At 38.2% G+C, this 16,612-nt stretch overlaps 1 protein-coding gene across 4 annotated transcripts in view; it reads right to left on the reverse strand.

Annotated features, from left to right (window-relative positions):
* Window positions 1–16,612, reverse strand: part of gli1 (GLI family zinc finger 1) — a 51,729-nt gene that overhangs the window by 9,107 nt on the left and 26,010 nt on the right. For all 4 annotated transcript variants that reach the window (XM_055027369.1, XM_055027367.1, XM_055027366.1 and 1 more), the window contains exon 2: window positions 2,049–2,158. In XM_055027369.1, the coding sequence (XP_054883344.1) occupies window positions 2,049–2,119 (71 nt within the window). In that variant the 5' untranslated portion in view covers window positions 2,120–2,158. The remainder of the gene's footprint in view (window positions 1–2,048; window positions 2,159–16,612) is intronic.

Genomic DNA, 16,612 nt, shown 5'->3' on the forward strand with positions numbered 1-16,612 from the left:
CCAATAATACTTTAGTGGCAAATACCAACTTCCAGCTTTTTTGACAGCTGATTTGCTGAGTCAGAATTTGGTTGTTTCTCATTTTCTTACTTAAATCTAAAAAACCAACAAAACTCATTTGAAAAAACTACTTTAATTCAACATTCAAATGTGGCAAACCCACATCCTAGTAAATTAAAATATCATTGGAAAGTTACTTTATTTTGTTATTTTCGTTCAAAAAAGGAAACACACATATTGTTTCATCAATTTTAATAACGCAGATCATCAGAGAGAATGAACACAACATAATGGTTGCGTAAACACATTGCTTTGATTCAGAAATATCAGATTATGGCCAAGTTTTGTCTTACATCATCAAAAAGGAGGGAAAGCCACAAAATGTTATCTGTTTACAAGCTGACTGTTCACAGATTGCTGTAAACAATACCACAGCTTTGAGAGAAGTCTAAAGCAATGCATCACCTCTGAAATGATTGGACTCCAATATCCAAGTCCTTTAAAATTATGCTGTCCTAATAGTAGATGCAATGCTTCGCACCCACCACTAGATGTTGCATCTCTCTAATCTTGGTCTAAACCATGGAAATTTACTAATCTGGGTTTTCCCCCACAGAAGAAGAAAGAGTAAGCCTTGGAACTTTCCAGCGGCCCCCATAAATTTCAATGGATGCTCTGACGCTCAAAATCTGCCTCTGCCTATTTTCTTCCATCTCTCAGACTCTTTCACTCCTCAGGATCGTCCTGTGCTCCTGTGCCGTCCTTTCAGTTCTTCCATTCTTTCTCAACAACGTGTATTCCACACAGGAGCTTAATCTGTCCTCTCTAATCCACTGTGATTCCCCCATTCTCGTCTTTTCCTTCTTTTCTCTTCCACCATTCATCCCTTCACTTGTACTTTTCAGTTCCCCCCACTCAATCCTTTCTGTCTTGTTCTATCTTTCCTTCCCCTAGCCCTAACCCTTCTCTGTCTCTCTCTTTCCTGCCCAGCCACCTTTCTCTCCAACTCTCCCTGCTTCTCCCTCTCTCTGGGTAACCTGAGTGGGGCGCGAGGCAGTCATGCAGAGCGCAGCGGGGCCTGGTCAGCCTGTAATTAGCAGCTGTCAGAGAGAGGCCGAGTCCACCCGCAACCTGGGTGGCATGAGCGAGGGAGGGAGCGAGGGTGGATAGCAGAGGAGCGTAGAGCAGGGAGTGAGTAGCTGAGCTAGCGCTGTGTTCACAACAACTGAACATAGACCTGGGCTTCTGCATCCTTAGAATATTTGATTGAGACAGGAGAAGTTTTTTTTTTTTTGATCTCCAGAAGAAATGCTTTGAGGAAGCCTGAAAATAAAAGGTTCTAATTTGCACCAGAATCAATAAAAACTACTCATGGCTCTGCAGCTCAAATTATTAGCTATTTGATAAAAAATGAATATGCCTAATTGGTACATCACCAATATTTTAAAAGTAGGTTTAAACCTTAATTATAGAACTATTTTTTGTGGAAGATTTTGACTCATTTTAAATGAAGACCTAGATTACTTTTTGTTTGTTTTTTTTAAATGTGCACACTTTTTCAACTTGAAAACTAACAAAAAAAACTTTGTCTCATATTATTAATATTTTTGGGAGTGTGTGTCCTGTCCTGAGAGCTTAGACAAGCAGCAAAATAAGACAGTCTACCTGTTACACTACTGACTATTATTGTCACAAAGCTCCAGATCTGGTTTAAGTCATTCATCCTATAATTTGACTGGGATAAAGTGGATTTATTGGGGGAAAAGTGCCTGGTGAGAACAAATGAGTTAATTATTTCAAATAACATAAAAAGTAAGGAAAAAAACTGTTATGTGAATCAAAACTTGGAAGGTCTTCATATCATATATAACCTTACAGATGTGCTCATACGTGTGTAGTGAAAACATCTTTTCAGTATGCATTGCTAACTGAGCCATGTTGAGGTTTGTTAGATAATAATTAGTAGTATAAACCCATGAACACATGAGGATTTGTGTGCATGATCATGAAAGCAAAAAATATGACTTGCAAAGTTTCTGCTGGCTTACCCTCTGGAGGGCTGGCTGGGTGAGGTCTCATAGTAATACAGCCCCTGATGTGGCTGCATGTCCACTGGCATTGGAGCTCAGAGACCGACTGCTCCCCTTACAGCCTGGACCTGCAACGCAGAGACAAGGACAAGGTTAGACAGAGGAGAGGAAACATAAACAAACCCAACCCAAGCAAACAAAACTGAACTCCACCAGAAAGAAAAGGCCAAATACACACAATTGTGGTTGGAGAAAAAAAATACATACGTAGGATGTTAATAACAGACTAAACCAAACCAAGAAAAACTGTTTAAGGAGAAAATAAACTCCGCAGAGCTTGAGTCATGCTTATTTTAAACAGTTGGTTTAAAATACTAAGCCCATCACTCATGTGTAAGTCACAAAGAGCAAATTTAAACGGAAAAGGTTTCAAAGCTTTATAAATCATAAACAAAAGCATATAGAAATTTAGCAGTAAGTCAAACTTTAGGAGCGTTTAGAAAATTGAATGAGGCACAAGTAAGCAGTTTGTTCTCTCTGGATTTGATACATCCTTGTAATGATCAAGGGGTGATTAAACCCAACTTAGGAGTTGATAATACACAATTTGTAAGTGAATAATTGGTCAAATTAATACAATTATTGACCATAATTAATTTGTGCAGTAGAAGCTGACAAAAACTGTAGGCAAATAAATAATTGACATGAAAACATATTACAAAAGCTATTGCTATCAAGAAATTGACTGGTAGTTTGAATCAGCTCAATTTCATGTAAAAATCTTAGCTTTTTCAAATCAGTTTGTTGTTAGTAGCAGAGACACTGTCACTAACTGAGGAACAGTTAACACTAACTTCATTCATTGTCAGTAAGACGTTAAAGAAAAGAGTCAGGAAGACAGAAATAAACAAAGATTTTTCATACACATTCAAACTGCAAGAGCGAAAAACTTTAAGCAAATCAGAAAATATTAGCAACGTCTTAGAAATCTTTCATTTAAAAAAAAAACATTTACATTCACTCAAACACACAAATAATGATTTCTTCATGTTTTTTGGCCTAAATGCTAATATTCTAAGACTAGATTAAAATAAAAGAAAAATGCTGTTTTACAGAACCTATGTGGTAACTCTCATACACAGCATGCTGTTTCTAATAGAAATAAGATGTACTCTGCAACATCTACATCTAATATTGTTCAAATAAAGAGTCTTAATAAAATCAAGAAATTTACAGACAACCCTATGGATCCTTTTTATGAGACTGTTGTACAATAAAAGACTGTTTTCAGTCAGAAACGTATTCAAAATAGCTGTAGCACAGACTGCTACACTACATTTGTTCTGCTGACAGACATCAGCATCTACAACAACTCATGTCCTTATGTCCTTATGTTATCGGTTTGCTCAGAGACAGTTATAAAGATTATCTGAAAGCCTGTCACAACAAACATTTAACTATATCTATATTTTCTAAAGACAGTTTAAAGCTTCAATCAAGTGTTTAGCAGGTTTAGCATTTAAAACCTTAAAAGGACAAAAAAAAAAAAAAAAAAAAAACTGAATATGCTTGCAATAGAAACTGAGGAAGAGGAGACCATAACAATACGGGCTTTTGTGTGAGTCCAATATTGAGAGGGCATCTTTCAGCAGGATTGTATGTGTAAGGTAATTCCAGCCATGAGACCTCTGGAACAAAGACCTGCTCATTACATCCAACCACGTCAGTGTAGCCAGTAATAGCAGCAATGTGTGTGTTTAAAAAAGTAATTAGAACCAAATAAGATCAAAAAAGGAGCAATTTTTTTTTTATCTTTATGTGTAGCGCATCAGAAGTCTCACCTTTTAGGCTGAAATCTTATTATGGAAATATTACACCACTTCAGTTTTAGTGACATGGGTCCCAACCTAGAATGGGAGATCTCCTGTCAAATGCAGATCAAAGCTGTATAGTTAGAGTCTTTATGTGGCAGCACAAGTGTTAAAAGGACAACAGGGATTTATTTACGCCCAACAAGTCACCAAGGGGGAGTTTTGGTGCAAAAGTTAGCAAGTGTCTAAATCACATGTGCGGTCTGAGACTGATTGAGCACATTCAGCACAGCCTTTGGATGGGTGCTTGATAATTATCCTGTAGAGCTAAATAGAGATCTTGCAGAGCACCTCAGCTGTCCAGAACTAATAAATACCATGATGGGGAGACCCCCAGTCTTAAATGTGCACACACTCACACACACACAAACAGTCACAGCTGTTTGTCTCAACAGGGGGCCGCATAATGATCCAGTGACCACCAAGCCTACAGGGGATGTGCAAGAAAGAGTGTGTGTGTGTGTGTGTGTGGTAGAGACGTGAACCACTTTATTCTATCCCAGTAGCAAATGTGTGCGAGGAGAAAGAGCATTAGCAAATGTATATATGCATGTGCCTGAGTGTGTGTGGTGGATCTCAGAAAAAGCTGCATACTCTGTGAGCCAACCTGCAAAGAGGCAAGGTGGAATTTTTATAAGCCGAACCCTATTTCCCCTGAGGAGAGAAGTTTAAAAACATGTGAACATGTTACTGTTACTCAGCTTCATGCACACACTCAACATATTGTTCTGTAATTAATTTAACATAACACGTTCTTTTGAGCAGAAAACGTTTGCAAAATGAAAAAGCACAAATTCTGAGAAGCTCTCAGACTGAGAGCTGAGTCTGAGCAGTACCACGTTTTTTGGTACTGCTAGTAAAAGAGGAAGAAAAAAAGATCTGGCAGAAATATTAAAGTTTCTGCCATAACTTTAGAACCTTGTGAGAACCTTCAGATTTTTTTTTTTTTTGTATAACATTTTCATGCATCTGGATTCACTGAAAATTGAATTGGAATGTTGTGTAAAAGTTTACTGTGCAGTGTTTAACAGAAATCTTGATTTACAGTTTAGTCGACTTCTGAAGTTTTTAATTAGATTCTGGCTGCTTCTTCACTAGTTGTGCATAATGCACAAATAGACAAATAGAGAACCCAGCAACATGTTTTGGGACAAAAACTTATTAACAAAGCTGATACTGAAAGTCCTTAGAAAATAGAAAGTAATTTTCTTTATAAAGAAAAATGTGTTAAAAACAGAAGTCCTCATGTGGATCTATTTTTCACTTTCACAACTCAGCCATCTTGTCATGTTGTTAAGATGTAAAAAAAAAACAGTTGCTGTTCCACTACCCCTTGGGGTGAAACATCAAAAATCATCTACTGTATGACAAGTTTTAAGCTAGTGCCACTCAATAATCTAATTTCATATCTCAAAACCTTTTTTGTTATTTTCCTAAAGAAACTGTGAACATGTCTTATGTGACATGAGTTTAAATATTATTTAAGCTTGGAAACAAAATGTTTCTGAAAATGGTCAAGTCAAAGAGTTAAAATGAGTAAAAAGGCAATAAACCGCAGAAAGTGTAAAGGTTGGCTGATCACCACCACAAAAGATGAAAAAAAAGTCAGACTCCTTGGAAACTACAAGGAAAAGATGGATGACTCAAGAGTCTTGTATATTTTAGTATGCACCGATGAATGAATTTACGCACCATGCTGACACAGGTGTCGTAGTGCTGCGCAACCATATTTTGTGAGAAACTCTGTGGGAGTTGGCTTTCTGTGGTGCTGCATTTGAGAGAGATTGGGAAGCAGCATATTTAAAAAAAAAACCAAAGCCCATAAATCAGGCGGCTGACCAAACAAGTTCTCTCTACTGTGGCATCACAGAAAGCTGGGCAGAAACCGAGAAGCTGCGGATGAGGACAGAATGTCCAGCCACCATCTACACCCAAAAACCTCCTCATTCAAACCCTGAAACTTGCCAGAGCAGAGTAGGACACACAGATACAGAATGTATAAAATAGGAACAGAATAAGGCATTCTAAACTTTTTTAATGTATAATGTGACATTTATGCTAGCACTTCAGATAAAAAAAAACAAGCCTTTAGAAAAAGCTATAATTACCTTAGAAGTGCACAGCTTAAAACCAATTATTTATTGAAATATAGTCTGTCTTAATTCCAGCATCTTTTTTTCTGTGGTAGGAGTTTATCAGTTTCCCACATCTAAGAACATCTTTATCGCTCTCATCCTTTAAAATATTTTATAGTGCAATACATTGAAGGTGATTACTTATAGAGAAACTCTGATTTTGGTATTGGCTAATGAATGTCTGCAGCAGCTTACATTGGCTATTGATCAACAAATTCCAAAAACCAAACGCCCACACAACACAGATTTTCATTCTTCCATAAATTCACACAAACCGACAGAAGATTTTGTTCCGAGCCTTTCATTAGACTGCAGACACTCTCCCACTGCTCTTACAAAAAAGAAGTTTGACTTTAAGACCAGTAAAACAAACTTTTCCACTACTCACTGTAAACAGAAGTTCCACTGTTGCAACTTCACTTCTTTGACATGCCAGTGATGTAAAACTGCACGAATTTCCCGCAAACCACCCCACCCAAAAATGACAAATGGCTGAAAACTTACTGTGCCCCTTCAGGTGAAGTTTTTTTTTTAATAAGTATTAAAGCACATGCATTCCACAACCACTGACCCCAAGTTACAAATTGGCATTAAGAGCATAATTATCCTTATGTCTGTATCTCTCACTGATACAAGCTCCCTGCAAATCTGTGTGTCAGTCGTGCCAATCAGAGGATGAAAAGGGAAGATTTTTTTGTTAGCTAGTGGATCTCATTACTCGGATACAATGCATCCACACCCTATTCATTTGTATGTTTCTTACCAATGCAACCACTGCCTTAAATGTATGTAATTTGGATAGAAATGAAATGAAAATGAAAAAATGTTGCATTTTTGCTCAGCCTGCCTGAACCGATACTCTTTTGCCAGCTTTACTCATTTAACAGCTTTCCCTTCATTTTGCTCTGTATTTTCCTCAATTTAACTTTGAATAAAGTCATAATGCTGCCACTACCATGTTTTAATGTCAGGTACCATACATTTTTGCCCCAGACAGTGTTTTTTCTTCTAGCCTAAACGGTTAAATTTAGGTTTATATCTGACTGAAGAATCATCTGCCACGTGTTTGCTGCATCCAGTGAAAAATTTATAACAAACCACAAAAGGGATGCCTGCTATTTATCTTCAACTGAATTTCTGCTGGTATTAAAGATAAACAGTTAAAGTGTATTTACTAATTCGATAACCTCTGGAGAGAAAGGAAAAAACACAGAAGTCTGAAATAACCAGGCTCCACAGATGTGTATAAAATTATCATAACCCATAGTGATAGTGAGAGGGAATCGCATTTAAAGCAATGTTTTTTATTATATTATTTCTAGATCAGAAACAATTGTTTTAGTGAAGAAGAGATACAAAAAGAATAATATGTAGAAATGCTGTTTCTCCTCTATGTAATCTCTGCATCCTCTATTATGCTACAGCAGCTGGAAGCAAATCCTTAAGTTTACTAACTTAAAAATAAAGAGCAGTACCTGTTTAATTTAACTGATTGTTAGACTTTACCACAAATGGTCTACAGTGCCTCAGCAGATTGAGTTCTCAGGTGATAGTTTGTGTTTGTGTAACACAAAGAGAAACATTGTTTGGGCTTGCCCTGCTGGACCATTTGTGACATTCTCATAAAGTGCGGGTCCTCCTGCCTCTGGGGAAGTCTCCAGAGAGGACAGACATTTTCACAGGTCACTGATCGTGTCAGACAAAAGGTCTGATGCGGCTCTACGCTCCTCTTCTCTTGGGTGTAACTCGAAACTGGGGCTCCCACTCTCCTTGATATATAAAAGCACCATATAGTGAAAATGCTCTTTACTTTTTACCTCATATCGTTTCAAATCTCAGAAGTAAATGTGTGTGTCCTGTGAATGATATATTACTTTGTCAGCCTTTACATATACCAGATAGATTAAATAAATCTGGACTAACATCTTTGGAGCTGCCTGCATGCTTTGTAAACAACCATCCCACAGTATTTTTCTCCTTCCACCCACTCCCTCCCTTTTCGTCCTCTCGTTCTGCCTTTTCCACTGCTCTGTATCTCTGAACTATCTCCTTCTCCCTCGTCTCCCCCTGCTGCCTCCACCCTCTCCCTCATTCCCTCTCTGCTCATTCCTGCATGTTCGCCCCTCCCCCTCCTGGCGGAGCAGCAGCAGTCGAGGTGGGTGTTCTCTGGCTGTTATGACTTGAGAGACGATAATGGCAGCTATAATGTAGCCAGCCGTTCCTGATGTGGCCGGGTTTGTGGGGGATTCTGTTGTGTTAGCGCAGGAGACGGAGCATTGGAGGGAGGAAGAAGGGGGTGAGAAGGAGGGGCTCGGGCCCTCGGCCAACCTCGGTTCAGATTCCACCTCGTTTTTCGCCCCCCCTCCTGTTTCTTTCCCTCCTCTCACACTAAACTTTTTGGGCCCTGTTGTTTTCCTTCAGTGGTAAACTTTGTTTTTAAGTTCTGCCTTTGTTTTTGTAACCCCCACTCGCCTCTTTTTCTTGTCTTTCTTTCCCTGCTCACCCTTCAATGTGTGTTTTACCCCCTTTTTTACCCAGACTGAGTGAATTCCTCACAGCTGCTGTAATGTGATGGGGGCCAATGGTGTGACCACTGAAAGGCCACAGGGATGGAGACATCACTGTACTGTACAATAAGCTGTACTCACTGACTTGCTGCGAGGAAGATTAATGCCATATCCAATTATGAACAGCAGTTATAAGGTTTAATACCAAGTGCAAGGCAGATATTCTGAAAAAGAAATGCTGGCAGTTCAGTACACTTCTGGTAAAAAAAAATTGCAGCAGCAAAATCTTGCCATGGCAATTTTCAAAAATTAAAACAATTCAGTTTTTTTTTTAAAAAACAGGCACTTTAAATAAGAAACTGACCCACAATATTACAGATTCTATATCACACTTAACAATGGACATATCAGATCCATGTAGAGAGTTTGTTGCTGAAAACTCAATGTTGAACTTATTTGATGGGAAAATTCCAGTTACAGTCTCAGTAAAACCCCACATGTTAGTATTTGTGACTGTAGGAAAGAAACAACCTTTTACTGGTATTTCTCTCAAGCACTATGGCATGTCGATAAAGTCTATTGATTGTTTTGGAGGCTCGGTGAACCCACAGTTTGTTTTTCTGTTTTTAATTGTGATTCCATTGTTTCTCTTCTCTTGTGTTTTCCTTTAAAGTACTTTAAAGTTCTCCAGCATGGTGTGGGATATAATCTAGAGATGGGAAGATCAAACTCTAACTTCATCATCATTTTGTTTTTTTCCTGGCCAAAATACACACCAATCAAAAGTCCAGTTGAATACATTTCAGCTCATTAGTTTTTTGACAATCAAATCCCAATATAACTGCCAAAACCTGTTTTACATAATAAGTACTGAATAATTTGAATTTTCTTCGCAGGGTGCCACGAGGGCAGATGCCCATCTCTAGTTGTCACTGGGTGAAAAGCAGAGAACACCATGGACAGATCACTAGTTTGTCACGGCATCACAAACAATCATGCATTCATATTGCTCCAAAAGTTGGAGTGGGGGTTCTACAACATTCAGAACATTAAATGTGCAGCACATGATCTCAATTCAATCTTTAAAATAAAATAATGTTAGAATGTCAGAATGACTTATTATTGCATATTCTGTTGACATTGTCACAAAACAAACGGTGCGAATAATTGTTAAGAAGTGAGTTTTTAGTTTGTGAGTCACCATCTAAAATGAGTCAGTACTTCAAAACTCTTTATTCAACTGGAAAGTTACTGTTTATTAAAATTGCTGTAAGATTCAGTCTTCGAAAACCTCTACTACTAAACAAATTTTTGTCAACACCATAATCCCCGTTTCAATCACCACTTTATCCGACGCCTAATTTCTCTGCAGAGAAAGTCTGGGCAGAGAAAGCAACAGAGGTGACAGTCTCACAGCTGGGGCTCGCTCCATCTTAAAACAGCAGAATGAAACGTTGATCCCTTATTGCTACACAGTCAGAGTGACTGATGACAGACATTCAGGAGGGATTCAGCAAAAGCACCTCAACATGGCACACAGGCAGAAACAGAAGACCAAACCTGCACATTGAGTGAAGATGCATCGTCAAATTGCCAATAATAATACTACAGAGATACGCAGATAGAAATATAAACGTTTTCCAAATGAAAATCTGAAACAGTTGTGGAAGCACCTTTTTCTGTCTTTATAGTTGGAAGTCTTTTGGATTATGTCTCTAACATCTTTGCACATGGACAGCTGAGCTTAATAAAGGTTATTGTCCTCCTTTGTACACAATCTATTTGTGGAGAGGCTGCGGAAAAAGTAGCATTCAGAAACTCACTGTAGTTAACAATAAGTTTGATGCTTAAGGAGGCAAGATGAAGCAGTCCAAGACAAACAAACGTTCATTAGTGGTGGTGCAGAGACTTTTCATGCAATATACAGAATCAATGTAAATAGGATAATTGTCTCTCTGTCAGAGCTTGCATTAAGCTCAGCTAGCATAATGCAAGAAATTATTGCCAATTTAACCTTTATGGTAATTTTAGAAATTCAGGTTTTCATCCTTTCCTCTTTTTTTTTTTTTTTGCAATTCATCCATGCATGTCTTTAATATAATGAACTATTTAACTAAAACAAATGCACAACACCCATTTGATATTTTTATATGTAAACATGTTGATGAAATATGATGTCATTTTTTTCACTTCACAATGATGTACTACTTTGTGTATTATCACATAAAATCTTTTAAAAATTCTTTAAAAAGTTCAAATGTTATAAATTCTTTCACACTGCATTCTGTCTTTTAGGAATGTGACACTACAGCCTTTGTATACTATGTGCAAGGTTAATCCGTCATCTCAGTAAATTATGGCCTGAACACTGTAACTAAACCATAATTTTGGTCCAAATCTACAATTAACTGCCTTAGCTGCTGAGTCTTGATTACTGTTTTGTCACTGTTGGTTTGATTAGTCAGTGAACCGATTGTATTTGTTTTAGGATTAGGTTCTGTTCACCTTTCATTGTTTCCATTTGCCTCTACAAGCACTGATTTGTACCGTCAGCCGCTGAGTAGCTCCACCTCCTCTAAGGCAGTTCAGATGTTCTCCAACAGCTTTATCAAGTCAACAGATGTGCAGCTACCAACACATGTGAGCCTGTTTCCTTCATCCTACATCTCTCCCCCATAACTCACTGCTCCTTCGCTCTTTCATAATCCAAACTTTTCCTCTGTCCTCTTTCCAGGGCGCCCACCCACCATCCTCCACATACCGGTGGTTTTACTGGTCTCCGCCCTCCTCTCTCTCTTTACCTCCATCTTACACACACTCACACCCACACAACCATGTACACGTTTCTTTTTTTCTCAGCCTACGAAGCTTAAAATGCTCTTGTCTTTCTTTCATTGCGTCTGCTTAACTCCTGCCTGTCCGCATGTCAGCTTGGTAAAGCCCAAACTACGAGGATTGCTTTGAACTCCTTTTAAGAAGAGAAACAGAGGAAATAAGGAGTGGAACAGAAGGGAGGGAAGGATGGATGGATAAAGCAGATGAGGAAAGGTTGATTCACACAGCTGCCTCCCAGCTGTGGGCCAAGGCAGCTGAAGAAAAAAACTAAAAAATGTTGCCATCTATAAAGAAATTAAAGCCCAACCATCAGTTTTAAGAAAGAAAAAATTGAGTTTTACATTAGAAATGTAACACTGTCATGCAAATACTGACTTTCATCAATCTTTTCCAGGCCTGCCAAAGAGTAAAACTCTCCATGCAGAAAATTATTTAAAACTGCACCTAAACTCTGAAACTGGAATCCACGGCAGTGAATAAAAACCAGATAATAATCTTCCTGGTTTAAAGAAAAACCACAGTGATTATAAGAAAAATAATAATTCCAACAGTCTTGGGTGGGCAGGCATATTTATAGCAAGTCTGCTGGTACTTACAGTATATTCATTTGCCACATAACACAGCTGGAAATGAGGACAGAGAGCAGAGGTGGAGAAATGACAGAATAAAAAAAAGAGAGAGAGACAGAGGGTCTCCAATAGATGGAGGTGGAGAGTGGTGGATGTGTGTGGCTAAAAAGCTGAAAGAGACAGAAAGACAGAGACATGACATGGGCATGCATTTGTGTATTTATGTGTGCCAGAGTGTTTGTATTCGGTGTGTGGGAGAAACCACAGTTCAGTCCCTCTAGAAGACATCGAGGTCTGCAGGCCACTAGACGAACACAGTGACCACAGCGCTGAGAGGCTCTCAAGGAGAGGAAACAAGAAGACATACGACGCAGGAAAGACAGTTTAAAAACCAAACAGACAGGACTAATCATGAGAGCTCCTTGGAGCTTAGCCAAGAATCATTTTTCTGCACTCGGCTCGAAAAGGTCTTTCCTGTGCAGGTGACTGCAGACGACAACAAACTGAATGTACTGGTGGAGAAATACTGCTGGAGTCTGGAGATTCATAGGCAAACTTAACCTTTAAAAATTTATGTCCAAGTGGTACATCTGAGTTCAGAGGTAGAAATTCCAGCACATTCAGGCTCATACTGCACAAACCTTCTTCTTATTCCCCATGTAGCAAGCAATTGAAAGCTCATAAATTAACTTCTTTCTACTTTATGAGATTAGTAGGCTATATTTTAACTAATCACAGTTTCAAAATATCTAAATGCAAGCTAACAATATTTTTTTCTTCATAATTAAAATGGAACCACTATTTGACATTGGAGTAAAGCCTCAACTTTAAGGGCAGAGTGATCAACTTCATTGGGAGGGAAGCAACAGAAGGAGTCACCTGTAGAATACTGGTACTACATGCAAAGTAACATCTCTCCACCATCATGACAGCAATCAAGATTACAAAAAAGAATAAAATCACACTGGATCATTTTTATCAACATAAAAAATTATGACGTTCACCAACTGCTGAGATGGAAACAAGCTCTTGAAATAGTCTTGATTTTACTCTAAAGTTACTTTTGAGGAAATATTAATGCGACTTTGATGCTTATTAATTCTTTATGTCTAAGCAATAATTACGAATAGGAAGTTTCTATGTGAAAAATAGAAACAAAGAGACAAATCAGCATGTGTGCATCAAATCATAGTGCCTTACTCTAACCAACAGCAGTTTCAATCATTAGTTCTGTGATGTGGGTTTCTTTTTAAACTGCGGCTGTTTAGGTTTTAAGGAATAATGAAACATGAAAAGTGGCAACCTAGAAAGACGTTTCCTTCTAATGACACTTTCTAACTGCTGTGTGAAACACAGATTGTTGCATTTGCATAAACATCTTGTTCATCCTGTGTGTCACAGTGTTGCCTTGTAAGGGCCGGCTGACCTGACTCAGTGTTGGTGCCTATAAATTTGAGAATAAGCATTTTCCTTACAGCTAAAGGACAAGTCTTCACTTGTCTTTATACATTCACAGTTCAGTGAGTAAATATTCATACCTGTGCATGTGTATGTATGCAGTCTTAATGGAGGATGTAGAATAATCTCTCCATTTATCATCAACATACAGGCTCAGAGAAAAAAAAAAACTTTTGTTTGATAACTAAAGGTTTTCAAAACAGAAATCTTTTTAGTTTGGTATGTGTTCTGTGTGCATGTTTGAAGCTTTTTAAGATGGAGGAGAAATCTCTTTGTGTTTGTTCACCATTACAGTGTGAAATAAATAATACTAGTATTAATGGCTGGTGAAAATTTTATTTATGCAAAAGAGAGAGGACGATCTCCTCTTTCATTCTGCTTGACATTTACTAAAATAAACTTGCCGATTCACTCAGTGGCAAAGACAAAGACAGACTACAAGCTGAAATGTGCATTGCCTCTGTGGTCCTCCTCCTAGCTGCCGACTTCATAACTAATATACTGCACGACTTTAGTTTAATATCAGATGTTGGTGGGCAGAAAAGGCATTTGTGCCTTCACTGACTTTTAATTGTCTGGGATACCTGAGGTGATGTTTGGGTTTTTCTAAGTGACTCAGACACACACGCTTCAGCCCCCAGACACACATGTGTAAACACACTCTTTCTCAGAACCAGTGAAGGGATTGGCCCAATGCTGGCAAACTGGCAATTTTATTCACAGTCTGAAGAAGATGAGTCCCAGCTGACCATAACAGCTTATAAACTAAACAAACAGAAAGCGTGAATCCATGTATACATATCAAGTTACATCTTTTAGGTTCCAGGACTTCAAGGCGCCTTACTGCTGCTAGAAACACATCTGCAGAGCAAATTGTTATTTGACATTCCATTGGGCTGACACAATATTAGGAAATTGTGCTATTGCTATATTTTTGTTCATTATTGCAAAGAATATTTCAGCTAAAATCCCCATTTTCTCCACTCCTCCTTTATTCTTTCATTTGGTATCATCATCTATGTCAGGTGAGGGCATCAGACTTCATCCAGCAAGCTGAATTTATTATGGCAGCAAAGTGGGAATTTACTGCCTTCCTAAGAACCCTTTGTTATATCATTATTGCACACATTTGGGAGAGCGAAGAAGATCTACTTTGATGTGTTGTTCATTACATTGTTGCTAAATACAAAGCTCCACATTGGTAAATGAAATAGATAGAAGATTGAGTAACAAGAAGATATAAATAAGAAGGGAAAAGACTGAGTGAAAGAAACACAGAGAAGAAACAAAGGAATGGTTAATGATAATTAACCATTACATATTAATCTGTTTTTATTCACAACAGCACAACAACACAAGGAACTGTCAGTCTGAGATGACTCGTTAACCAAATCTAAACTTGTGAAAAGATCAAACAAGCCACAAGGTGGCAATCTGGACCAACACAGTTTGTTAAGTGAAACATGTCCCAACATTTAAATGTTTCTGTTTTCACCAAACCTTCCCAACACTTAAATTCAAATATATATATACAATGTTTTGACTAGATATTAAACTTGTTTTTGCACTCCAGAGCTCAATATTACATAGGTTTGTGATTGCACTCCAAAACAGGCATCGGCACGCTTCTCTGAACCCCCACTTCACACTAACTCCCCAAATTGGTCCTGTGACTAACACTAGAGCCAGATTAACTGAAACTCCTTGTGTCTCAGCTGATGTAAAAAGGGGACATCTTAATATAGATTAGAAAGTGTTGCATGAAAGGAACTTGTGGAAATATTGCACTGCTGCTGAAATGGAAGAAAAGCACATACTTACCGAGCCCCGTCTTACCAAGCATTGGGAACATTGGGGGAAAAATATGTTCAAATATGTTAGAAAACACATGCCAGCATACCTTCCCACTCAAACCATCAGGTTCTCAAAACATGAGATTACTCAGGCATTGTATCTTATTGTATGTTTGAAAGCTACTAAAACCATGAACACTAATGTTTAACTCAATGAGTTATGCTGAAACAAAGGACCTCTTTCTTTGGCCTGTTATTATGTGTGTGTGTGTTGTGGAAGTTGTGATGACACCAACATTATCACACCAGAATCAGTATTTATACAAAAGCTCATTACAAATAAAGCAAAACAACAACCATGCCCTCATAGTCAAGCATTTGAACTGAGGTTTGGGTTACATTTGGGTCTTGCACAATCAATGGAAGTGAATGCCCAAGCACAGCGACCAAACCTTATGTGGCTGAGTGAGAGTGTGCGTTTGTGCGTGAGTCTCAAGTTCCCACCAAAGCTGTAATTAAGTGGCATTAACATAACTAAAAGACAACAAATCAGCTAATCAGGTGGTTGTTAATTGGAGGGATGAGGAGCTCAACTCCCCCACTCCTCCCTCCTCTAAGCATACACATGTATGTAGAAGTGTGGCTAAATTAGGTACAATTTCACCTCTACTCTGACAAATTGGGCCTCAAGTAAAGAAGCTGTTTGTGCAATCAGTCCTTAAGTCGGTCCTTAAAAACCACTTTGTACAAAGTTGTAGTTTTGGTAGTCGGACACCCCATAAATGCAGAATCTATTCTTCAATCTTTTACCAACACCTGAGAAATTATTTATTTGCTACCCCTAACCAATACAATAAAAGTATCAGCTTTGACTGTTTTTCTCCTGCAACATATCTTGCCTGTATCCATTTAAAAAGATCACATCTTTTTTGAGTTGTAATCACTTTTCATTAAAGCATATCTGTCAACAAGCAGTCAACGTTAAGCTGTGTTTAATATTTTCATTTACCCTGGAATGAAGTCTGACAGATCGTCTTTCACCATCTGCACCCTAACCAATACATCAGGAAAATGTTGGGAAAAGTGTTGCAATTTTCCTGCTGTTTGTTCTTGTAAACACTGATCCTATCTCGTGCATGAGAAAGGGGCGCCTTTTCATCACAATTCTGACTTCAATTCCAGTCTGTGTCTTCCTGCAGTGCTTAGCATTTAGCACATGCACACATGCCAACAAATACTGTATGTATGGATACTGTCCACACAGCTCAAAAAAATTTACACACAGGTTTGGATAGGTAAAAATGCATAGAAATGCTCCCAGATTAACACAACATAAGACACAAATGGAGCAATTTGCTGGTAAGAGAGCAACCTGAGCACAATTCTTAAGGAAGTACTGTTTTTATGAATGCTT

The sequence above is a fragment of the Poeciliopsis prolifica genome, unplaced genomic scaffold, assembly GCF_027474105.1.
Source record: "Poeciliopsis prolifica strain line A6 unplaced genomic scaffold, Auburn_PproV2 SCAFFOLD003, whole genome shotgun sequence".
NCBI lineage: Eukaryota > Metazoa > Chordata > Actinopteri > Cyprinodontiformes > Poeciliidae > Poeciliopsis > Poeciliopsis prolifica.